The 25,218-nt window shown below is 39.9% G+C and overlaps 4 protein-coding genes across 12 annotated transcripts; 2 read left to right on the top strand and 2 right to left on the bottom strand.

Annotated features, from left to right (window-relative positions):
* Positions 1–239: 239 nt before the first annotated feature.
* Positions 240–2,431, top strand: LOC135161934 (dnaJ homolog subfamily C member 1-like). Its single transcript, XM_064119950.1, has 4 exons — positions 240–655; positions 868–969; positions 1,045–2,022; positions 2,109–2,431. Exons 1-4 carry the CDS (start codon positions 509–511, stop codon positions 2,184–2,186), a joined length of 1,305 nt encoding a protein of 434 aa, XP_063976020.1. The 5' UTR covers positions 240–508; the 3' UTR covers positions 2,187–2,431.
* A 42-nt stretch (positions 2,432–2,473) lies between these two features.
* Positions 2,474–7,441, bottom strand: Pea (peanuts). Its single transcript, XM_064119916.1, has one exon. The coding sequence runs from the start codon at positions 6,255–6,257 to the stop codon at positions 2,607–2,609; it is 3,651 nt and encodes a 1,216-aa protein (XP_063975986.1). The 5' UTR covers positions 6,258–7,441; the 3' UTR covers positions 2,474–2,606.
* Positions 7,442–8,366: 925 nt separating this feature from the next.
* On the top strand, positions 8,367–13,102 carry LOC135161935 (deoxyribonuclease-2-beta-like). The gene is made up of 8 exons (XM_064119951.1): positions 8,367–8,499; positions 8,696–8,912; positions 9,384–9,798; positions 10,524–10,628; positions 10,691–10,799; positions 11,813–11,957; positions 12,019–12,078; positions 12,906–13,102. Exons 1-8 carry the CDS (start codon positions 8,372–8,374, stop codon positions 12,969–12,971), a joined length of 1,245 nt encoding a protein of 414 aa, XP_063976021.1. The 5' UTR covers positions 8,367–8,371; the 3' UTR covers positions 12,972–13,102.
* Positions 13,103–13,371: 269 nt separating this feature from the next.
* Positions 13,372–24,545, bottom strand: LOC135161913 (GATOR complex protein Iml1). Of its 9 annotated transcripts, none has more exons than XM_064119898.1 (14): positions 23,969–24,544; positions 23,321–23,784; positions 21,983–23,198; positions 21,656–21,841; positions 21,439–21,567; positions 20,621–20,629; positions 19,324–19,541; positions 18,819–19,012; positions 18,508–18,682; positions 18,090–18,290; positions 17,168–17,263; positions 16,213–16,286; positions 15,155–15,265; positions 13,372–14,905 (listed from the first exon to the last, which is right to left on the bottom strand). In XM_064119898.1, exons 1-14 carry the CDS (start codon positions 24,138–24,140, stop codon positions 13,501–13,503), a joined length of 4,650 nt encoding a protein of 1,549 aa, XP_063975968.1. In that variant the 5' UTR covers positions 24,141–24,544; the 3' UTR covers positions 13,372–13,500. The 9 variants fall into 9 exon arrangements, with proteins under 9 accessions (XP_063975968.1, XP_063975969.1, XP_063975977.1 ...); XM_064119899.1 differs by lacking the exon at positions 16,213–16,286 and adding an exon at positions 15,435–15,502; XM_064119907.1 differs by lacking the exon at positions 20,621–20,629 and having other exon boundaries at positions 21,617–21,841; positions 23,969–24,545.
* Between the last annotated feature and the right edge of the window lie 673 nt (positions 24,546–25,218).

Here is a 25,218-nt window from a genome sequence, read left to right as displayed (position 1 = left end):
AGGTCACTAGTTACAGGTACCCTGAACTTATGAGGTTTCCGCCTGTGACACACAGAGGTCACTACTTATATCGGACTTTCAATTAACTATTAAAAAAAATGAATAACTAACGAAACCGTTGAAGCTCAGTACACGGCAAGTGTCCAACCGTAGTTACAGTAGATTTCTATTATCCCATGATAAAGTTCGACATATCTCACTAATGTATTAACGTGCCGTCTCAACTGATTTGTGCTCTTGAATTTTGTCCTCTTCCAGTGCTTATCGCAGCTCAACTCGATTTTCGGGCGATGTGGCACTACAATGCATCGAAATTCACGTTTATAACCTCTCCACATCATCAACAGTCTTCACTGAATAACACCAGTGATCTATTTCACGTGTATTCATCTTCTCTGTGATAAAATAAACTCTAAATTGCTAATAAATAATCTAAAAAGTGTCACACTAGTGTGAACGAATCAAACTGTCAAAATTACAAAGATATGTTTGTGATCAATAACACAAGATGAATGTATTATTAAACATATTTGGTGCTTTATATTTTTTGAGCATTTGCAATTTATCGTCTGCCTGGGACAACGAGGAATTGGAGGTCTTCGATGTCGTCGAGGAGGTCAATCAAAATTTTTATGAACTCCTGGGAGTGTCACAGGTATTGCAAAAAAAATAATCGATATGAACAGATTAACAGCGAAAGAATTATTGAAATTATGCACAAAAATCTTATGTTGATTGATTCATCAACACCGATGAAGTCATTAAGTTCAGACAAAAGAATCAAAAGATCTTTTTGTCACAATTTGACAATTTCGTTCGTGCTTTAATTATTCAAATATATTCTCACAATTTTTTTTGGATTTCTAGGATGCAAATGGCACGACAATCAGAAAAGCATTCCGTCAATTATCTTTACAACTTCATCCAGACAAGAACGATGCAGTGGATGCAGATGTTAAATTTAGAAATGTGAGTAACCCAACTTAAAAACCCAAAATCGACCTGAAATAACTGATTGAAAGAATGTACTTTCCGAAAAACTAGCTCGTGTCTGTCTACGAAGTACTGAAGGATCCAAATCGTAGAAAGCACTATGACAATGTTCTCATCAATGGTCTCCCCAACTGGAGATCAGCTGTGTACTACTACCGTCATGTCCGGAAGATGGGATTGGTGGAGATGAGTGTGATCCTCTTCAGTATCATCACAATCGGCCAATACCTCGTGGCGTGGGCTGCGTACTTTGAAAAGCGTTACACATACGAGCAAGTACTGGGTAGTAAACTCCAGAAACTCCAGAAAAAAAATAAAAAGGGAAAGATGGAGGTGCCAGACTTAGCGGATATTCTCCAGAAAATTCCAACGCCAAGTGTTTACAACACTCTGCCGTTTCAATTACCCTGCTGGACATTTTATTCCATTGTTGGAATTCCTTCAACGATACGAGCAATTAGGGACGTCATTGAGGAGAGAAAACGCAGAAAAAAGGAAGAGGAAGAGGCTGCCCTGGCTGAAGAGGAGGAGTCTGAACCTGAGCCAATCCCAAGGGGTCCAAGAAGACGCAGACAAGGATTTACACCTCAAGAGCACAGTGGTAACGCCACTGAAACAACTAAGAGAGAATCCACGAGGCAAAATCATGTCCAAGAGAAACCCAGAGCCGCTGGGGGTCTTTGGACTGATGATGATCTTCTCGAGTTGATAAAACTTGTCAAGAAATTTCCTGGAGGTACACCAGATCGGTGGGAGAAAATCGCTGATGCCATGAACAGGACCGTCTACGAAGTGACCCACATGGCAAAGAAAGTGAAAGACGAGGGGCTTAAACCTAGTCAGTCTTCTGATGAGCCTCCGATGGATTCCCAGCCAAAGAAAGTCAAGACACGAGCAGAATGTGCTGAGGGAACTGAGTGGAGTCAGGAACAACAGAAGGCACTGGAGTCTGCTTTGCTGAAACATCCGAAAGGAGCCGCCGGGGATAGATGGGAAAAAATTTCCGCCTGTGTCGAAGGAAAAACAAAGGTTTTTCGTCTTTTCTTCCCTTTAAAATTCACCAAATTATTACTTAAATGTGCCCAATTAATTTATACCCATATTCTATTCTTCAGGAGGAGTGCCAATTGAGATATCGACAGTTAGTAGAACTCGTGAAAAAGAAGTCACAGCCGCAGGAGCAGTCCCAATGAATCTCCAAATATCTCCGTATGTAAAAAGCAGCAGACTTTTATTCCAACAAGCTTCCTACGACATTATCACAACTCCCAGGACCAAAAAAAAAAACTCAAAGGATTTTATCTGATTAAAAGTCCATTCAGTCCGAAAGCACTAGAGAATCAATAACCCTTCCCTCCCTCGAAAAGCCCAAAAAATGTTGACGTGTAAATAAACCCCAAAATTTTCATTACCAATAAACAAAATGAATGAAACAAGATGGGAATCTTATTATAATTTTGTTATGAATAATTGTCTTGAATGTATTTATTTAATAAATTTATTGATCAAATACAATTCGTCAATTGATTTTCCATACTGAAAAATATTTACAAAAAATCGTGATTAATTATAATCAATTAGAATTAGATGAAATCAACTATTTACAAATAGCCTTAGTTTCGTCGTCTTCGAACTCTGGATATCCTCCAGGCATTGGGCTCTTCATATTTATTGTACAAAGGTTCGAGGCGTTGATTTTTCTTGAATTTGCTTAGCTTCGTGGGATCACTGAATTTAAAGAAAGCTGGAGCAAACTCCACCAGCCATTTTGGATCAATGGTTGTGACTTCCCTCATGTACTCCTTGGTGGTCTGCACCAGCTCGTGATAAATCACCCACTCGGGTTGTCTATTGAACAAAGCACTGCTGGGATGAATATAAACAACCTGACTATCGACAAGTGTTCGATATCCCTCCTGGGGGTCCTTCTTGGCAGCATTCCTGAAGAATCCCGAGCAGACAGCCTTCTGAATCCTCACCGTATTTTTCGCAGCCGACACAACATCCAACTTGTGTCTGTCCATGATGCCCAACAGCTGTTTTCTGACATCCTGTGCTCGTTTCAAGGTCCTAATCTGCACGAAATTCTCGTAACACCAGGGATTGCTGAATTTATTATTCCTCCACGAGTTATAAACTGCAAGAAGAGTCAAGTGGTCGCCCTCAGTCTGATTGAACTTGGCCTTCTTCTGGTCTGCAAAGGCCTGCTTGTCCTTGGGCCTATAGAAGACATTTTGCACTGACAGCATACTGACAATTGTCAATATCTCATCAGAGCACTGAAGATGAACACTCATGATGAGCATTTTTGAGAGATTAGGTTCCAATGGAAACTCAGCCATTCTCCTTCCCAGTCTCGTCAGCAAGCCCTCGTTATCGAGAGCACTGAGACTGTGCAATGATTCCAGTGCCATGATGAGAGACTCAACAGGTGGAGCATCCATAAAATCAAAATGCAGTAAATCATTGATTCCCATGGTTTTCAACTGCAACACAGTTGTCGCCAGATTTGTTCTCTGAATCTCTGGTACTGGAGTTGGTAACATTTCGTCCCTGTAAGCTCGTTCAGTGTACAGTCGATAGCATTTACCAGGGCCAGTGCGTCCAGCCCTTCCAGCACGCTGTTTGGCAGCTGCCTGACTGATAGGTGTGACAATGAGACTATCCATTCCAGTTTTAGAATTATAAACCTTCTGTTTGACGAAGCCTGGATCGACAACGTAATAAATTCCATCGATTGTCAAACTTGTCTCCGCAATATTCGTAGCTATCACTACTTTTCTCGATCCTGGGGGTGCAGACTCGAAGATTCTCGTCTGCATCTCGGACGGAAGGGCCGAGTAAACAGGCAGTATTATCAATTCAGGGACATCAGGACCCAGTGATTTCATTCTCTCGTACAAAATTTCACAGGCTGTGTCGATCTCCTCCTGACCAGTCAAGAATAGTAGAATATCCCCAGGAGGTTCTCGTAAGTGAATCTGCATGACTGTTATCAGTGCAGCATCGAGATAATCAGTCTCTGGTTCCTTGGTGTACATCACTTCGACCTCAAAAGTTCTCCCAGGAATTGTGAAGATTGGAGCCTCGAAGAAATACTGAGAGAACTTGACAGCATCCAGAGTTGCACTGGTGACGATGAGCTTGAGATCTGGACGGCGGCCCACAGCCTGCTTCAGCAATCCAAAGAGTACATCAGTGTGGATGGTACGTTCGTGTGCCTCATCCAACATGATAACCGAGTACGTCTTAAGATCCAGATCGACAAGACACTCTCGAAGCAACATACCGTCTGTCATGTACTTGATATTAGTTTCAGGACTCGTACAATCTTCAAAACGAATCGTGTACCCCACCTCCTGTCCAAGACGACACCCAAACTCTTCAGCAACTCTCTTCGCAACTGACAGGGCGGCGACCCTTCGGGGCTGAGTGCAGCCAATCTTTCCTCGAGATGTAAATCGAGTTTCAGCCAGATACTGAGTTATCTGTGTGGTTTTCCCAGACCCTGTTTCTCCAATGACGATTAAAATCTGATTGTCAGTGACAGCTTTTATGAGATCATCCCTAAGTTTGTAGATCGGCAGGCTCTGACGTTGTTCCAACAATGTGAGATTTGTCTTCTTACCAAAGGATGATTTTTTACCCCCAATAACGTGTTTCTTCCACTCAGGTAGATCCTGAGTCTGGAGGCCGATTCCCCTCATATTGGAGGTAACCTGACGATTCTCAGCCTCTGGCAGTGGATCGACCCAATTTTTGGTCAGTCCTGCAGGCGCTGAGTCCATTTCCTGTTCTCGTTGAAGCATCTTTTGCTCCCGTCGCTCTTTAGCCAGTGCACTCTGCATCATGGCAGCTTGAGCTAAAGATCCATCGGGATTCTTGACAATTCTCACTGGGCTAAGATCACCCAGGGCACGGCCATGTCCATGGAGAAATGGAGGCTCCTCCTCCACAAGTTCTATTTCCACGTCTTCTTCTTCGTCGTCTTCACGAGGCAAAACTCCAGTCTCCATGTCAAACTCTGGAAGTTCACTCCTGTCAATGCACGAGGCAGCCAGCATCTGCTTAATTTCCCATTTTTCAGGAGATGAAAGACGTTGCACTCGAGGTCGAGAGTATGTCTCGTCCTCGTCGAGATTTCCCTCGAGTTCCAGCAGAGAAGTCGGTCGATCTGGATTTCTCAAGTGTTTTTCGTCCTCTTCAGGTCTGCTGACAGCAATAATTGGGTTCAAATCACGTCCAGTGTCTTGATCAACATCCTTCATGCTCAAGGAGATCTTCTGTCCAGTCACACTAAGGACTTTAACGTAGACCTTCTGACTCTTGGAGACGACGTCACTTGCACTAGCCACCCTTCCCTCTCCCCTCAACTGAGAAATGTGGACTAGACCCTCTGATCTACGTCTGAGACCCTCTAGTTGAACGAAACAGCCAAACTGAACGACATTTGCTACCTTTCCACTGTAGACTTTACCCACCTCTGGATCCACAGGGATAACCTCTTCGTTAGAACGTGAACGATTTCTTCGGTGCGTGTAATGATCGCGAGAGTTGTGCTTGCGGTCGTAGTCTGGGGATCTCCGACGACGTCTGTCCCTGTCTCTTGACCTGGAACGATCACGAGAACGACGCCTGCGTTCTCTGGACCTGGAACGATCTCGAGAACGTTTGTCTCGGTTTCGGTGTGCTGATCGGTCACGAGAACGAGATCTGTGCTTTCTACTTCGTCGAGAGGGACTTCTAGACCTGTGTTTCCTGTCTTTTGAACTATCTCGTGAACGTTCCAGACTGGATGTATCCTTTTTCTTAGGTGATTCACTACGTTTTCGCGTGGGTCCAGCTTCTCCAGGGGGTTGTAACGATGAAGGAGCAAATTCCTCCAAGGACGCCATTGCGTCTTCCACAATGTCCACATCGTCAGCAGGCATCGGGGCCTGATTTGCCACTGCTAACCCTGGAAATTTATGGGCGAGCTCGTCTTGCTTAGTTTTTATCACCGGATCTGATACCAATTTCAGGGGTTTCATGTGCTGGATTATACGCAGAATGTTGGCGATGAAGGAGTCCGAGAATGTGTCTGCTCCATTGTCGATGAGGGCTCTTTTGAAAGTCTCGAAAGTTGTGTTTTTCTTGGAGAGATGGATTATAAATTGGGCGAGAATTTTGTGGTCATCATTCTGACCAAAGTGATTTTCCAACTCTGCACAGATTTTTGATACTAGAGAGAGACGTTCTAGCTCCGCTACCTCGTCGATCTCCATTTTTCAATTGTTTTCTCACTGTTTTATTCACTGCATTTAATTTATCGATTGATCAAAGTTATTGTGAAAGTTATTCACAACTGCACCAATATCAACAATGAAGCAAAACGTTTATAATTTGAGGTTATGTGGCGGAGGTCATAACACGGATGTATAATTAGCAGGTGTATAAGTGTATAATTCATTTCCAAATCAAATCAGGATACATTGTTTGAAAATCATTTGGGATGATTGGAGCTTCAATTTTAGAATTTGGGAGCTAATTTTTTTTTATTTAATGACAATTTCTATTGACAGTGTTAACGGTGGATAGTTACCAAGCGATATAGCTGAATATCAATTGAATTGTCATCAATTAACGCGAAATCATTCGGGAAGTCCAAAAGAACATAATAACTAAGATAGAAAATAAATAACTAAGTTTGTAAATCAATTGTTATTTAAAAAAAATTTTCCATTTGGAAGGGGGAGGGAAGACACTCCACGAGTGCGGGAATATTGGAAATATTTAATGTCTAAACTAGCTATTTAAGCCAAAGTTTAAACAATACCTTACTGCTCGTTTTTTTATGTCTGTAAATGTCGTCCTAACTGAATAAAAACTTTGTTTAAAAAAATATATCTGGTCTTTCTTTGAGTCTAAAAATTAGTTTAATTGTGGAGAAGGTAGGGATTATTAGGAAAGGGCCTCACATTTGATTTTAGAACGGTACAGAAAATACTTTAATTTATCTCAAGTGAAACTAAAATGTCTTCGAGAAAAGTTCTAACAAAAAGCTCTGACAGTAATTAAATATTTCGTTTTTTATATAGTTCTTCTATAACCCGACAAAATCACGTCATCATTCATCAGTTTAAATGTAAAGCTGTCGGTTTAACTCTACCCTCCCTCATTCCATACATATAAAACGGGTATATGGTATATGTATATTGCCAAGAATATATACATATATCCATGGAGGCCGTCAACAAGAAAATTAATAAATGAATTATTTTAGGCGATATGTTCAGACTTAGAACACATAATCGAAAGGAACACACTATTCTACGGAATATGTGATGACCTTGCGGCTCTCTTTATCAGGTAATCCCACCGTCCGCGTGTTTTTTTGATAAATAATCACTAAAAAATTCTCCAACATAAAAATAATGGAATTGCATTTTTCTCTGTCACTTACTCTATTTAGATGTTTTCTACAAATATTCCTACGCTTCAATTTTCCGAATTTGCGTCTTTGATTTTGGAGTTTTTTGATTTATCAACTGATTCCGATCCCTCTCATTGCGGCATTCAGAGAAATGAGGATGCAGAGAAACTGGTCAGGGAGGCCACGTTTGACCTTTCAAATGACTATTGCATGCTATACAGTGCCTTCAGAGAATTTCTTGAAACTGAAGAACACAACAGCACCGGTGAATCGTCAATCAGACGACAATTGTCAAGAAAAAAAAGGTACTGATTATTTCAGCTCTTACGTTAGGAGTGCTGCAAAGCCCTGGTATCAAAATTGTAAACCCAAGAGAGAAGATATTTTCATTATTAATCGAGTCAGAGCTAATCAGTACCATCTTGCTGCCTCTCTGACAAGGGGCAGAATAATTAGCAATTCCAGTTGTCCATGTGGGACAGAAACGCAAGATTTCAATCAGATGCTGTGGAATTGTCCAAGATACCACCGGGAGCATTGAAAATTAACAGCTAGTTTACCAAAATTTAACTGCTCGAAACCATTTGCGAAAAAATTTGCAAATGCCGCTGGCCATAAGTACATCGAAGAGATATGTAAATCTCTAACAGCGTGTAAATAAAAAAATTGAAATACTTAATATTTTGAAGTAAAAGAATGCACATGAATTGCAAAATGAAGATAGTGTAAAATAAAAATAAATTGATTGCTATTTTATCTTGGAAATTCTGGAAGGGGATCTGTATGCCACGAGTCCCATAAAGATGACATGAAATTTCAAGTTATATTGATGTACATTTTTGACGGTTTGGCCAAGATAATAACATTGTTGTATCAATATTCAACTAGTTATTTTTCCTTCTAACGTCAATGCATTTATCGCCGCTCGTTGCTTTAAAATGTCATTTTTTACGGCGTACCATACCAATGTTCATGAGACCTTCAATGATGAACGTAAACTTAATTTTGCTGCTTTCTTTCTCTGTATTGAAAACTGTTAATATTGCTGAATCCAAACTTCAATGTAAAGATGAAAAAGGAAAGGATGTCGATTGGTAAGACACCATGAATCGAACAACTGTGAACCCATAAGGATACTCAAAATTTATGCTAACAATATCCTGAGGACGTCTTTGGGCTCGTTGACGACATGTTGACCCTATGACCACAACGGTCATACCATCTGGCACCACCCAATTTACTGAAAAACATATAGTTATGTCAGAAACATTGAGTACTTTTAATTTACAGGTATTATCTGTATAAGATACCACGTACAAGAGGAGCTGCACGTGGACGGGGAGGTGCACGTGGAAGGGGAGGTGCACGTCCAAGGGAAGCTCTGCCGGACACGAGTTATCTGTATATAACGAGTCAGACTGTGGATAATGGATGGACAAAGGGATCTGAACTAATAAATTCGAGCACATCGATAGTGGGCAGGACACTCGCTCCCCTGTATGACCCGGTAAGTTAGTGTTTTGTTTCCATGTATTAATTCTGCAAATTTGATTAAAAATCATATAGGATAGCTTGAAACGTAAAAATACCAAATTTCGTAGCCACGTCTGCATGTGTCTCTGTTCGCTCTCATTTTCGCAACAGTCAATATTTGCAAAGTAAAAGGCTCATTTTTCTTTTTTTCCTTCCGAATTGAAGCCTTGTGGATTCTTCAATTTTCATTGGAAATAATGTAGCATGAGCTCTAGTCTCCTCCCTTTCTACCACTTTTCTCAAACCAATTTCGAGACAAGCAGCCATTAAGTTGACTACAGAAATCAAATTCAGATGAATGGTTCGTTTCTGTAGATATATTTTTGTACCGGAAAAATATTCACAAGAGTTGTGTGGAATTGACACATGTATCGTGTTTAAAATACTGAAATTTTAAACTTCAATTTTTGGATGGATGAATAAATTGGTGCTTTCAAAATCCCAGGTTTTGTCCAAACAAATTGCGTTTATCTTGTACAATGATGACCCACCATATGGCTACAGCAAGCCAGAACAGGCTCATGCTAAAGGTGTTGGAGTAGGTGATGCAGATGGAGGATTCTGGCTAATTCACAGTGTCCCACGATTTCCTCCCGTACCGGGGGCAGGAATAGTACGACCGCCGACACGAAAATCCAATAGAAGCAGCACGGCACACCCTTCAGCACCTTACGACTATCCAACTAGTGGGACAAAAAATGGACAGAATTTCTTATGTATTTCATTTCGTGATAAATACCGCCAGAGCATTGCTGACGTGCTCCAATACAATTACGTTCATGTTTACGCCTACCATGTGCCTGAGAATTTGACGGAGAAATACCACACCTTCTTAAATTTATCAACGCATAGGAAGCCAGGTAGTTAACACCCCAAAATTAAAAATTCATTAATTTTATTATTCACATCATTTGAAAATTGCATTGTAGAGCACTGTTACTTAATTAATTCGCTTTGACAGTTAATATTAATGTTTTTCTCGTTAGAAATATATAATCCATTATCATTAGTGTATCAATCATTATTTATGGCACATTAATTAATTAAACAATCATATTCGTGTGCGGCCAGACCGCAGCCGCAGAGGCTCTAACGCCATTTGACCGCCACATTTGTTAATGTTAATTTTTAATTTTTAGCGTTTAAATATTCGTTCCATCGACGCAGTTCATTCCCATGATTTTACAAATATGAAATATGAAGTCGTAGGAAGCGGGTTTGAAGAATTTAAAGACAGAAAAGGAGTAATAACTCGTAAAACCTCTCAACGTAGTTCTGGCCATCTAAAATAAAAATTCATTGTAATGTTTTTCTCCTATAGAATTTCAAGTGCAATTCGAGCTTTACATTGAACCATTCGGATCATAAAAGTTTCCCAGAGATAACTTAATTTTCCTCACGAGGAACTAGTAGTTTCTATCCCTCTTTATAAGCCACACGCCAGGCCGGTGGTGATAAAAAAAAATATTAGCTGTAAAAGCGAATTAATTAAGCAACCATGCTTACAATGCATCTTCCAATTATCTGAATTGGAAAATTAATCAATTTTTAATTATATTGTGTTAACTATTTGGCGCTGAAACAGTAAGAGACATAGCAGCAAACTGCACGACAGCCATTCAAAAAGAAATAGTGTCTCGTGGTGGGAGGAAGTTTACAATTTTCGCGAGGAACGTATCAGTAAACGAAGGTATTTATATTCATGAAATCATTGGAATTTATGATTTTTCTTACAAATCTCATTCCATTCAGATATTTATGGAAATATCATGGGTCCAGTTCTGAATGCACCTATGTATGTTCAAACGTGGCAGACTGGTACTCGGAAACGCAATGTGCTTCCGAGCTCCCGGGAAATGCGGTGAGATTTAAATTCATTTTACTCTTCTGATCAAACTAACAGCAACTCCAATAAGTTGGTCACTGGTTAATCAGGCGGCTGAGTGATTATTAGACTGGACAAATTTCGGTAATTAAATACAGCATTCATACCGTCCTCCCAGACACCATTTTCCACTAAAGTTGATCAGTGGGGTGTATATTGACATTGTATGACGTTCGTTTACGTCAAAAAAAAAGAAACTTACCCTAAATACCCGGGAAGACAGACAATAGGAAGCGTTATACCTTCCCCCATTATTCCTCCACACTCACTCCACCGCCTTCTTGCCGGTGTCGGATCTTTTGTACGTTTACCAAAACTTTTGGTGACCACTTCAACGATTACTATTACGGTAAAATTTCGCTAAATGTTGCTCATCGGGACCAATATCAATAAACTGAGGATTAGTGGTAATATGCCTATTGCTACGTTCTGCCAGTCTGGCAACGGGTTTTTTTTATTAGTTCTTAATGAAAATTCAAAACCTTGCAAACGAAAAGAGTTATTATGTACTAGTAAATAAAAAATGCCATGAAATTTGACCACTCACTAAATGGAACATCACTATCAAAGAGTATAGTTCGGATACTAATTGCTGTTCGGATATTAATTGCTGTGATTGACAACTTCACACTTCAATTATTTTATTTTGTTTATCGTATTTTTTTTTTAAGAATTAATAATTCATGTACGTTCCATTGAATTAAGTGAAAAATTCACAGAAATTCTCGTTTTATTCATATATTTTCTTAGTGCCTGAAAAATATTTACAAAAACTACGTAGAATGTATGAATGCGCGCGTATTAATATTTGGGTTTTACCTGATGTTTTAAATAATGTCCGCGGATTTCCGATGTTTTTTGGAATTCATAAGAAAACACAAGCGTAACAAAAAACTACTAAATTTCGAATGATTCCTTTTTTGAGGTCGAACGAATTCTGATTTCCTAAATGGCCAGACATATCACTTATTCAGCATTTGTCCTTGCAGGGTTTATAATATCCAGGAGATCCTCCTGACATATTCCGGCGGAACCATCCCAATCAGAAGTACACAAGATCATTCAAAATGGGCGGTGGCAGAGAATACTAAGGACAAATTGTACTGGGTGTGCATAGGAGACCTTAACAGATCGGTACGGACTATTTGTTTATTATTATTTATTTTGTAATTAACTTACTGTCTTGTTGTTACAGAAGTATAATACGACTAGACCTGGTGGAGCCGTGTGCACACATTCTGAACGACTCTGGAACAGGGTTGGGTAAATCGGTGGGATCTAGGGTTTTTTACGTTACACGTATAATACACGTAAATTATGTAAAAAATGTATAAAATGTATAAAACGTATTTTACGGTTTATTACATTCGACCGGACTTTGAATGTACGTATTTTACGTAAAAAACGTAAAAAACGTATAAAATGTAAAAAATATGTAAATGGCTGTGGAGGTCGAATGTCATGAGGGTGATAAGTAAATGGCTAAATTTCATGAGATTCACTAGGGAGTTATTACATGTTACTAGAGGCGAGCATTAAAAGAATCACAACAATGTACGCCACTGTTTTTCCATTCAATTTTTGACGCTCGAATGCGCCATTCTCCCAAAAATTGTGGAGTCGTCGTCCACCTTTTTTAACCATTCAATTGGATGGATGATTTGACTACAACGAAATGATGTTCTAACTAAATTACAGGACACGGTTTCTTTCATCGGCATTCACATGTCTCAGGGGGAAATGAACAGCTGATTTGGGGGTTATGAATTATGATGTCTCGCCGGGTTACTAGGTTCAGGGCTGGCGCTTGACAGTGTGCGGAACGGGGAAATGAAATACCTAGCATGTCGCGAAAAATATGAAATTGACTTTTCATTGAATATTTTAACTCTCATCAGTGCAAAAACATGTAAATTCCATGCGACACGGCGTGACGTATAATACGTATTTTACGTTGTTGTATAAAATGTATTTTACGTTTTATACGTTTGAAAAAGGTGACGTAAAATACATGGTATAATACGTGTAAAATACTATGTATTTTACGTGACGTATTTTACATGCCCAACCCTGCTCTGGAACCATTACTTTCGGTCTATTGTTCGCTACGAAGAACCACCACAACCTAAGACGCCAGTTAAAGATTGATCCAAAAAAAAGACCGGTAAATAAGACCGTGCTCGATAGGTTCTTTTTCACTCATTTGATGGATTCATTAAATTTTTATTATATGTGGTTGTTCATTGGAATTCAATAAAAATTATTATATTATTTTGTTATGATTTTTTTTTTCTTTTTTTTTGAAATACCGACTTGGAAAAGCCCCTGTTCCGTCAGAGTTTATCAGACGAAAAGTACCACTTTTTAATATAAAATAGCATCACAGCTACAACCAAAAAAGGGATCCTGATGAATCATCTCTACCGGTCAACGTGTGAAAATGACCATTATAACTGTTTCTTACCATCAATCAGCTATCACTTTCCCAGAGAATCAATGTGACAACGATTGCCGATAGGATCAGGAGCAAATGACAGACAAAAGTGGATAGTTTGAAAAATGGTTTAATAATTCGAGTGGTTGCGTAACAGTACGCTTACGTTTACCCCAGAATCATAGAATCAACAACAATAAAAAAATCTATTATTTACAGTTTTCCAGTACAGTATGTTAAAATTCATTTAACATAATTATCACCAGCTTTGGTACAAGTTTTTTCCTTCATCTCCCAACAGGACTCCCAAAAAAGACTCAATCGATTATCCTCATTTGAACAAAAGTGCTTGAAATCCTGAATGATCTTCTTATGAAACAGTTCATCTCCCGTTGAAGGTGACAATGACTTCCACTTCCTGCTGATCATGTGATTCCACGACCAGAGAAAGCCAATGGGCCTGTCCATGCTGAAATCATTGCTCTTGCCACTCACGTGCCTGGTGATGTAAGCCTCATGAGGACTAGGTTGATCAGGATGAACAGGATATCGTTTCTGATTGTTCCTCCTCACGATGTTCGTGCCAGTTCTCTGTCTCGGTCTTGGGCACATTGTAGAGGGCACCAGGATGAAAGAATTACCAGTAAGATGAACATATTGATGATCGTTCTCGTTGCTCTCCACCTGACAGGGAACATATCCAAATCTTTGGAGAATAGCTTCTTGAAACAGGAAAAGCCTTTGAGCATAAGTGTCTTCCCGGAATTCTTCAAAGAGATATCTCCTGTTCGCCATGAGACATTCTGTGTTCAAAGGAATGAAGATTGGGCCCCTCAGGGGATCACTTTTATGGGTGAAGGGAAGGGCTAATAGGTCACTTGGAATGGGGACCAATTGTATTCCACACATTTGGGCCTTACGCTGCCACAGAAGCACTAAGTCTCCTACTATGCTCCCTGATGACGCCACCCACTGCACCACAATCTCATAAGCGTGATCAGCACGAAATATCGATTGATATCTCAGGTGTCCCCACTCAATTCTGTCACTCTTGTTGTTCAAGTCAATGTCCAGGTGGGTGTGCTTGCAGGCAGGTCCTCTCCAATCCTTATCGTCGACACCATTGAACTCCAATTCATCTCGAAGAAATGCTGGAATGTTACTCTCGTCAATAGTGTCACACGTATTAATAGGAATGGGAGAGGAAACTGTGGACGAGGAGACAGAGGAATTTGATGGATTGCACCACCCCTTGGGGGCCTTCATTTCAATCTCTACCCACTCGTTCTCAAAACTCTGGAGATCACCCAATGGGGGAGAGTAATCAAGTGCCTTCTGGCCCTCCTTATCTTGAACTATGTGGTAAAGATAGAAGCCCAGAATAAAGGGCTTGGAGAAGTCCCCAGAGGCATGACTGATCAGTCTCTCAGAGATCATAGTCTGCATTATTTTCATGGCTTTTTTCACAGTGACACCACCTTCTAGGTGATTGTTCAACCACTGGACGGCATCAGCGCTCACAAATGTCTGACTCGGGAGCGATGGATGCTGAGTGAGAAATCCTACTCCGGTTTGAGGGGACTTCATAGATTCCAATATCTCGGAAAGAGAGGCTGTACTCTTCAGTTTTGGAATCTCAGCGTTAGCGCTAAAGAAAGAGTGATAATTTAGTGCAGATTCACATTAAAAAAAAAAAAACCCAATGCACCATAAAAATTTAATGAATACCATTAGTGGGGGCTTTTTGAGGTAGAACATGAATAAATCAATTCCTGTAAGTCATAGGGACTTAATAATAAAGCAATCAGAATTTAATTGAATAAGTTGGCCAACTACTTGTTTCAATTATCATCCAACCCATCAGTCAGAGAATAAATAACAAAAAACTTCAAATTACTTCTCTTCATTAGTTTCGAAATGATCCTGCTGCGGTTGTTCCAAGCTAAGAGGCAGTACAGCTTCACTCGCTGGCGACACTCTTCCCCGATCCATGACTTTCGATCCAGATCTAATTTTCATGTGATTGAAATCATAAAAATCCTCAGTAAATACTTCAGTCCTTCATTACACTGGAGTGATATATATATATATATACGAATGAAAGCATAAACTCATTACAAATATAATCTATAATAGCAGAAGTAAAAACCGAGAATAGTGCAGAGGGACAAACCAACCTGTTTGGCACGAAGCGAGGAGTGTCGAGTAAAGTACGGGCAGCTGCAGTACTCACTACATGCTTATCCTACACAGAAAATCCCGTCACTCACTCACTTATCACCAAAACCATAAAATCAATAGTCTATATTGATTGATGCATTTATAACATTACAAGTCCAAAAACATGAGATGACAAGTTTCATCATCTAGAGTTAATAAAACATAATTAGAGGGGTGAAGTCGACGTCTGAAAAAAGTCAATGGAATGTCCTAGGCCATTCTAATCTCTGTTAGTACTTCGAAAAAGAAATAGTATATTTCCTTCCAAGTGCGATGGGGATGACAGTGCGTGTGGAGTTCACGACCGAACACTTATTCATATGTACGAAATGAATGGACTATCTCTATCCTTGGAACGTTCCTTAAACGGAATTTAGACACGAAGAAGTCCATTAGACGTTTTTGTTTTCCTAACGGACCTCTAATTGAATAAAAATTTGAATAGACTGGTCTACTGAATTAACTGCGAAAGCCCAGGCATTCCATTGAATGTTTCCATACTCGAAAAATCTAAAATAAATAAATTAGACACAAGAATAATTAGCACAGATCCAGCGTCCAGAGGGAGGTGACAAAAGCCCAGTCATTCTATGGAATAAAGCGGACAAGATTCAATTAACACAGGATCTCAAAACCACTTAGAGTCAGCTGAAATGGTAGATAAAAGGGCAAATGATAAACAAAATGCAAGAAGCTATAGATGTTATCAATCAGCCGAGGATAATTTGGTCAAACCTTGGTCTCGGCTTTTCCGGCAGTCTGTTGCTTCCTAGGCGTTCCCTAAATGGCGAACTTCCAACTAGACTTGTCTGCAATGTTGGAATAAGGAAAAAAAGAAAAAACAGTTTAAGATCAATCATCAATCCTCTTGCAATTTTTGTAAGTTTCTAATTGAATGAAAATTATAATCTGAGAACGAAATATACAATTATTGCTGCGATATGAGTGTAAGCATAATTAATATCTAGATAATGATCAAAACAAATGTGAGTAGAGGATAAGGGTAAGGTTTAATCCGAGGGACTGGTCACTTTTTTGAATTCATTATGTATTGTATTTGAATTTCTCGCCTCGAGTCTAAACGTATAGTGATGATGTTCAACAATGAGGCATCAGTCGAACGTTTGAAATTAGTATATATTTCAAGTGACAAAATTAATTAATGTACTTGTGTTTTTACAAATAGGATTAGGAATTATATTCCAAGATTTTTAGTGATTTCTCGTGATTTATCGAGTCGTCCAAGCATTTCTGAGTAACCACTCCCGGATTACACATACGTTGCGGGGATAAACAAGAGTTAATTTCAAATAAACAGACACAGACATTCACAGCAAATTCAAGCAATAATTAATACCGTGTTATATATCTATTGAGGCGTATTTGCTGCCACTGGGGGTTTAATAAGCAATCTATAACCATTCTGAATATTGAGGGCGTAAAACCCCGTGAGGATAATTGTGCCGTATTTCTTATCCTTTTTCGAAACATTCCGATCGTCTGGGAATGATATTCAATCGGGAAAAGCTTGAAATGAGGATTTATTTGGATGAAACAATGTTGACAGAGTGAAATGAAAAATTGGGATCCCCAGACTTGAGATTTATGATGATAATTTTCACCAGCGACAAATATAACATTATGGCGATTAATTTCCATAAGTTTTCCGCAGTTGGGAGGACAATTATACCTGGTTAGTGAGGAATATCAGGCTCGTGCTGTGCCTCCGCCTCGTCAGGTGTGAGGCAGGATCTCTCGGGGGTAATCCGATTAGAGCTGTTGGGCTCTGAAACATACCATGCTCGACACCTATCCCAACTAATTGACGGTTCAACTTAATTAATCGAGAAAATACCGAGCTAAGAATTAATTGTCGTTTCCTTATGTCATTGTTAAACTAAGTCTGTGCATTCTGTTGAAACTATGCTATCAAATTAAATGATTGTTATTGTTATTGTAATTTATAGCCACTAGCAAATACAGGTACTGACATCAATATTTGTACATAAATAAAAACTATTGAGTATGGAAATTATTGAAAAACGTGCAATAGAAAATTGAATACACTAAGTATTTGGTCGAGGAAAAAGTTTCTTTTCGTTTTTCTCCGAAAAGATTTTTTTCGAATGAAAAAAAACTGAAAATATAGAGCACGGGCTTCTTCATTTATATGTAAGGACAATTGCAATAAATAAAAGTTCGGTAATGTCTGATTGTGTGAAGGAGGGGGGAGAGGGGAGGGCTATAAAAGTAAATGCTTTCCTGAGGGGGTGAATTCAGCAATATCAATTCAATTCAGAGTCAAAATGCGAAACAAATTTCTTCCCCACCGCAATAACTGAACAGCGAGCGAGTAGAAAAAACCATTGCACATAGCTAAAATCCAATTAAGAATATTGTCTTCATGCAGAATTTTTTTCTATGCATACTTAAAAATGTAAATAATAATTAAAACAATTTACGGGTTAATGAATTAGTGGCATACGTAATCGTAAACGGTGCATAAAAATTAACTAAAAATTTTTGACTATGGAATTAAGAATTAAGAACCGCTGCATTGATTGAGAAAATAACGTTTGAGTGGAGACAGGAAATTCTTGCTAAATGCTTACCCAGTTTTTGTTGGGATTCGGTCGGCGAATTTTGTTGAGCCAGCCTTCTATGAATCGTAGAAAGCCATCAGTCAATTGGCTCTGCTCGGTGGCACTGAGGAAACTGTAGATATCACATCTGGGGGATCCTTCGAGGATCTTTTTGGTTGCTGTGTTGTGGAGGGGTAGCATAAACATCCTAAATCTCCAGTATTTGAGGGCCTGAAAAATTATTGACAGAGTATTTATGCTGGTGCCTGTGGAAACCCTAGATAGAAAGTAAGTTACTACTTAGTACTTGGCCATGAGCGAAGTATCAAATAGAAAAGTAGTTTGTACTTTGTCTGGAAATGAACATTCGTGCTACGTGTACTAATTTGAGAGTGCTTAGTTGGAGTTCTGTATCAAGAATCAGTTTTACGTAATGCTGAAGTATTACCTCGACCAAAGAAAAATCTGTATCTCCTCTGGTGCAAATATAGTGGTCCAGATAATTCCAATTATAATTCTCCAGTTTTTCGGTTGTGAAAGATACCCACGACACCTCGTACGTCTCGTGATGTGGGGCGTGAAACCGATAACGATAGTGAATGTTGAAGGGTGGATATGGATGTCTGTGAACACCAACAGGTTCATCAGTAATGAAACATCCAACCATTTCAAATAAAAAACTATAGAAATTATAGATAATTCTTCAGAGAGTCGATGTAATCACATTCGATTAAATTTTTTCCACTCGTGCTTTCTCACCTGGGTCGGTATCTGGTGACAGTGATGCAGTTACCGTACAGAGATATTTTGTGAAATATTCTTCCTATACTAAGCAGGTACTCCTCTTTTGGTTCTGATTCAGTCTGTCTTCCTCGGATTACAGAACTCACCCCATTCCCAGATGTGGTTGATTTATTCTTGTCATTTGTGGGTAATAATATCAATTGAAAACCCTGAAGACGAACAAGTATTTTATGGAAAATTAATAAATATATTCCTCGAGGAAAACCGGTAGATGGATTCTGTGGGAAATTTTGTTCGGCAAATTGTTGCATAGAGTTCAGTTTTATGGAAATTTATTAGTGAATTCACTTGGCAATTAACTTTTCGATAAAAATTAATTATCCAGAGGGCGAAGATTAGTTTTATCGCAAAAAAAAAAACTTCCAAGTTTAATTTCTGTCAATAAAATCCCGATAAAAATGAAAAGTTAGAAATTCCTGGGTGTCGTACCTTCCAGATTGATTATTGACAAACAATTTACCTGAGCCAATCTCTGCGAAACAAGCTCTCGAAAAACCTCAGCAGTAGTCAAAGGTTTTTTATAAATAGCTCGCTGCTGTGCAAAATCTGCATTAACATCATCGGGCAGCAGATTGTAATCCGAAACGACGTAATCGTTCTGGAGGCTCCGCTTATCGGGAAAGTAATCAGTGGTGATAGGTAAACACGCTGGAATCGTTAGCGATTTCCAGTCGACCCCTGAAATATCCCAACACGTCAATTTAGTCTCACCTCGATTTAACAAGCTATCGATGAAGAAACCAACTTCTACTCAAGCGATAGAATCCCCTATGCTAGTGACAACAACACTGAGAGAAAATCCAATTTATCATTAACAGACTTTTTCAATTATTTCGCTAGTACCAGATGGCACGTCAACTTCGTTTTTATTTTGTAAACTGATTGACATTAGTTCCACACTGTTTTCTTGTTGTTGTAAAGTGTCGATCATCAGGCCCATTGATAATGCTATTAATGACGGAAATTTCATTAGACAATGTTGAAAATTTAATCCACACGACAACAACCTTAATAGTTTTGCATTTGTAATTTTTTATCTCCAACAGAATTCATTTAATAACATGTGCTTCGTTCCTCTCAGTGTGTTAAGGAAATAGGAGTTCTACCAGACAATTTAATATCCCAATGATCATAGACAGATAGTTGAATAGATCGAGCGAAATATGAAGATGAGCCAGATCATGAGGAGATGGAGATACAAATATTGTGAGTAAGTTGTAAGCGGCGTAAGGAGCATCTACAGCGTGAAAGAAAATGTAAGAACGGAACATGCATCAACGAATCGAGGCAGTATGGTCATAATTATGTTTTGGAGTTTGAGTGGAAATCGTAATTTGCTGAATGAAAAATTTAGCGAGCATTTGGGACCTAAACTACGGAAATGCGCTAAGAAAGCTCATGATAGGGGAACAGGAATGGTACGTCCCCTGATGGAAATCGAGAACTTTTAGGACTGTAAATTGAGAAAATAAATGGACGTCCATAGGACCTCCCATAAGCCCATTACACGTTCTCAGTTGACAAAGAGGGTGTTCATATTTTCATCAGGAGTGTGCCCAGTCCACGTCGACACAGCCATATAAACTCAAGAATTATTTTCGAAATATATTTAATGGATTGTTAACTATTGTGACCATACTTCCAATCGTAGAGGTACACAGGCACTACAATAGGATTTCTACAACTACTGATTTCTACTCTGGTGTTTCTCTACACCATAACCGAATAACCACCTCCGAATAATGTATACCGCTAACCTATGATCGCTGTGTAAATTTGTCGTCATAGATGTACATCAACACACCATGATGTCCAGTGTTGCGTTCCAACGGAATGTATGATTGCATGAAAATAAATATCATCACGATTATTAAACGCACTTGTGGAAAATTTGTTTGTCGTAACCCTAGATTGATCACCAGATGAAAGAAACGTCGCAGGGCCTTTCTTGAAGGCATTTTAATGAAATGACTGATCGAAAAACTTTAAAAAAATGAAATTTTCCAATTCAACGCGGACTGAGTGATAAGAAAATATTTTAGAATTAGAAGATCTATTAAAATTTTAGAGTGGAATACATGTAGAGTATTTTGTACAGAGTCCTGATGTCCTTCAGTTCTAGGAAACGGTTGGAGGGGCAAAAAAATTGTTGGACAACATTTCCGTTATTTTTTTATGAATATGAGTTTTGGGGATGGCATATTTGATGAAAAAAAAATGTTTGACACATGCAAATTTCCTATTCAGACGCATCAGTCAGACTCATGCCTCGACGACATCTCCAAAAAATCCCCAAACATCAATAGACCTTTCCATTGATCATCGCCATCCATGATAATTATGCGGGGGTGGTGTGAGGGACCCATGCACACATTGGCACATGTAAAGGAAACATCTGATTAAAATGACAACGATATGGTCGTTCTCTCCGTCCCTCTGTCTCACATTCTCAGCAGCCGTCTCAGCGATTGCGACAAGTAATCATGAATAATGTGAATCTCACTTGGTCTGAATGACACAATGCATGATGCATTCGATGACTGACAAACACATAAAAACTATTATCATTTCGAACCTGTAGTGAGTGCTGGAGTCCACTCTTGTTCACCAGTGGCACCCCACAATAGAGTTAAACTCTTATTAACGGCTGGCAAAGTGATCTGGCCATTTTTATCGGCTGTCCGTGGATATTTTCCTTTAGCATCTGTTAATTAACTTTATAACCGGTGCATTGCGTCGCCCGATTACGGGACGAGGGGAGTGAATGTAGGAAATTGTTTGTAGGTACTTACGATCCTGGAATCCGATTTGAGAGGCCGAACGTGATATCGTACCGTGGATCGCAAGGGATGAGGAGGTCAGAGCGTACTCCACGGGGGATGAACTCACACCTGAACTAGCGTCGTTCGCCTTGTCGGAACGAGCTTGTGCTGGGATCGCTTGGTAGTGATGTTGTTGAATCAGAACACCTGTTGGACCTGAAAAATATGAGGGGGAAATACTCAGTGAAAACAGTGTCGGTGGGCAGTTCATTAAATGCCAACATCAGCCCAAAGATGTTTATGACAAAATCTTCCGGTTGTCCGTTTCCATATTTTCAGAAATGAAAGTAACCTCACCTTTGGGAAAAATATGAGTCCACCTTCTCCTATTGCTCGTCAATTTGATGGTAACATGGGAAGGGTCAAACGGATTGATGAGGGCCCTTCCAGGTCTGTGCAAACTCGCTGGTGGTATAACCGAGTTATTTGGGCTGCCAGCACTCCCCACAACGGGCCTGAAAGGTGGCGAGATCTCCGAGTCCCCAAACTCACTTTTCACGGAGCTCTTGACCCCCGTACCCTCTCCATTGGCCTCCCTGGGCTCGTCACTCCTGTAGGGAATTGAGATAGCAGCACTTCTCGTGGTCACTGGCACATGGACTTCGCTCGGTGGATGATGAATATCAGGATCTGACATTTTCCGCTTCAGGAGCTTGAGCAGGTGACCGTTATTATGGGTCTCGATGCAAGTGACACTCGTCTTCTTCATCCTCGTGGAGACCTTCGAGGTGTGAATGGTGGGTAATTGAAACACCTGGGCATCATACGCATCGTAATCGAAGAGAGTATTGTGCAAGCACTCCCTGGGATCTTCCTGGATGAGCTTTCCCTTGCAGATCATCTTACCGTTCTCCACAGGCTGTTTGAAGACCTTCTGGGGTAATTTTATTCTTGGAATGAATGTCGAGTATGGAATCTTCTTGTTGGTGGAGTAGAAACTGAGATTTATCCAGTGGGGCATGCTGTAATCGTCAGGTACTTTGACAGATGTATCTTTGTTGTGAAATTTTAGGAGAGGCACTGCGTGGAGGGGCTGCTCACCCACACACACCAGGTCACTGCCCACTCCGTTGTCGATGATCCTTTGCTTGGTGACGTTGGTCAGCTCTCTATCGACCTCAAAGACTCCCACTCCCGGGGTGATAACTACTGAGAGCTGTCCAGTTCTATCAAAACTTCTGTCCAAGTAGTGCTTCTCGAAGACATTAAGCGACATGTTCAGAACTTCTAGGAAATTCCCCTGGGCTGCTGTGGAGTTGGTGGCCTCTGGGATCACGACTCCCTCCTTCTGATGGTACTCGAGGACAATTTTTTGGTAGTCAGTGAATAGCTTGCGCAGCTGTACTAGCACGTTGCTCCAGTCCTCGTACCTCTCATTCTGCACAGCAACTCTGTAGAAGTCCTCGTAGAAACGACCCCTATAGTCCTGCTGTAGACACTGCCTCATGTCATTCGGGAACTCCTCTAAAGTGTTGGCGTTGTAGAAAGTCCTTGAAAAAAGGACTATTGTCACCTGCAATAATATTCCATCTCAATGCTACCTTCCACCTTTCAAATATACATTTTAGAATTCTTGAAGTTTCCTACAAAAATCCAATAGACTTTGTAACAATCAATCCCAATACGTATACACACCTCAGGATTGCTGCCATTTTTCTTCCATTTCTGGAAGAGATCAGCGAGAAACCCGTTGACAGCTTTTTCGAAGTAGAGATCCCCATGGATATCAAAATCCCACATTTCGCAGCTCATTTGGATGAAGAGGTAAACCATACTCGTAGAAGATCGGAAGACAACTTTGGTGTCATCAGTGATGACTCCACAAGCCACTCTGTCCCCCTGCGACCACATCTCGTAGACCTGACATCTGATACTGGACTGACAGAACTCGATCTTCTTGTTCATGTAGACACAAGTGTTGACTAGGGAGTTCTTGAGGCGCCACATCTCACTTCTACCCATGTACTGGTCCTTGAAGGTGAGTTCTATCGAGTCAAGGGCGACGTCCTCTGGGTTCACTATGTTCATGTAGACGTCTGCGAAGGTGCGGAGTTGGAACATTGACGCCACATTGTTCTCAACACTGATTGTCTCTCTACCTGCAGTTATTTATTCAATTTATTAAATTCTGAGGGAAGTTCGGACGTCCGCTATGTCAAATTAAATCGTTCAATGGACTCTTCAAAACTAAATTTCCTGTGGTGAACGTCTCGATGGTCAAATGGACGTCTGATTTCAACGTATACCCTCGGAAACTGATTGTTTAACATCTTAAGGACCTACCTTGCAAGTCCTCTTTGACAGTGACTTGTAGCAAGAGACGGCTGAACTCATCTTCTGGATGATAGATCTCCACGACATCTCCGGGTTTGATCCCCGGACAGTCTTTGGGATTAATTATCAGGTCTGCATCACTGAAGTTCTTCTGGTGAACTATCAACTTAAACAGCTTCATGACGATTTACTGACCCGTGTCAGTTACTTGGAGATGTTCTTCAATGTTGTTGGAACTTCATGGTACCATTCCTTCTGTTTTCAAGAATTGGCGAATTGTTTTAGGTTATAATCAGGGTTTCACGAGCGTACAAAGGGGAATTGGTGTCATCGTGAGAGGGTGACGTGAGGATGATTATTCAGCCACAAGTTTTCCGGGGACGATGAGTCGAGGGATTATCACTTGATTTGGAGGTGATTAATGAACATGACAAAATTTGACAGATGTAATGGACTGATGATCGAGTAAAAGGAGGTGGATAAAAACGGTATCATTATTACCAATCAAACGAGTAGATAAAAAGCAGGGGGAAAAATGGCGAATTATTTTTTGAACCAATTTGTAATTTCGGACGTGTATTGTCTACAAGGATTCTACTGGATAACGTTCCTACTTTATTCCACGCTATATTTCGATTCTCTTGTTGATTCAGACATGACAACGGAGACCAAATAAAGTTGATTCGACAAATTTCATTGAAAAATAATAGAATGTGAGGGTAGGGTTGCACACAGACATTATTTGTATCCAACATTGCCAAACTTTTATCTAGAAACTTAAAATCTTTCGAGGTCCTAGACATAGTTTCAATCCTAAAAAATCCTGAATTGCTCAATTTTCTGAAAATCCATGAGTTTTCCCAAATTCGATCTTTAGAAGAATCCGCTAATAGTTGGGATCTCAGTCCCCTACTTCCAGTCTACCTAATCGCCACTGGGACTGATGCTCTCTTTTCCTAGAGTTAATTCCTTCTTTTGTACTATGACACTACGAGAATGGTCTTGGGTTGGGGGAAACTCGACTTATCAGAACCTCGTCTCGAACGATCAACACTTATTGTAATTGAAATCCAACAGCAGCTGAATCTACTGTTTTGCTAATTCGATGAGAAAGATTATAAACAATTATTACCGAAAAATAGGACGAACATGAATGGTAACAGGAAAAATGGCGCAAGGAAAAGGCCATTGGCATCACGAGAGCAATCCCGATTGCTAATTAATGCTCATTAAGACAAAATATCTGACGATTGATAACA

Source organism: Diachasmimorpha longicaudata, chromosome 4, assembly GCF_034640455.1.
Source record: "Diachasmimorpha longicaudata isolate KC_UGA_2023 chromosome 4, iyDiaLong2, whole genome shotgun sequence".
NCBI classification, from domain to species: Eukaryota; Metazoa; Arthropoda; class Insecta; order Hymenoptera; family Braconidae; genus Diachasmimorpha; species Diachasmimorpha longicaudata.
This window is presented reverse-complemented; position numbering and strand designations above follow the sequence as displayed.

Excerpts from the sequence above, each read along its gene's own strand:
- LOC135161934 (XM_064119950.1), top strand. The coding sequence starts at position 509 with ATGAATGTATTATTAAACATATTTGGTGCTTTATATTTTTTGAGCATT. Across the intron at positions 656-867 it reads AACTCCTGGGAGTGTCACAG|GATGCAAATGGCACGACAAT; the intron begins GTATTGCAAAAA and ends TTGGATTTCTAG. Across the intron at positions 2,023-2,108 it reads GTGTCGAAGGAAAAACAAAG|GAGGAGTGCCAATTGAGATA; the intron begins GTTTTTCGTCTT and ends TCTATTCTTCAG.
- Pea (XM_064119916.1), bottom strand. The coding sequence starts at position 6,257 with ATGGAGATCGACGAGGTAGCGGAGCTAGAACGTCTCTCTCTAGTATCA.
- LOC135161935 (XM_064119951.1), top strand. The coding sequence starts at position 8,372 with ATGTTCATGAGACCTTCAATGATGAACGTAAACTTAATTTTGCTGCTT. Across the intron at positions 8,500-8,695 it reads AAAGGAAAGGATGTCGATTG|GTATTATCTGTATAAGATAC; the intron begins GTAAGACACCAT and ends TTTAATTTACAG. Across the intron at positions 9,799-10,523 it reads ATCAACGCATAGGAAGCCAG|TAAGAGACATAGCAGCAAAC; the intron begins GTAGTTAACACC and ends GCGCTGAAACAG.
- LOC135161913 (XM_064119907.1), bottom strand. The coding sequence starts at position 24,140 with ATGAAGCTGTTTAAGTTGATAGTTCACCAGAAGAACTTCAGTGATGCA. Across the intron at positions 21,568-21,616 it reads TTCCTACATTCACTCCCCTC|ATGCTAAAGGAAAATATCCA; the intron begins GTCCCGTAATCG and ends GTTAATTAACAG. Across the intron at positions 18,291-18,507 it reads CAGATTTTTCTTTGGTCGAG|GCCCTCAAATACTGGAGATT; the intron begins GTAATACTTCAG and ends ATAATTTTTCAG.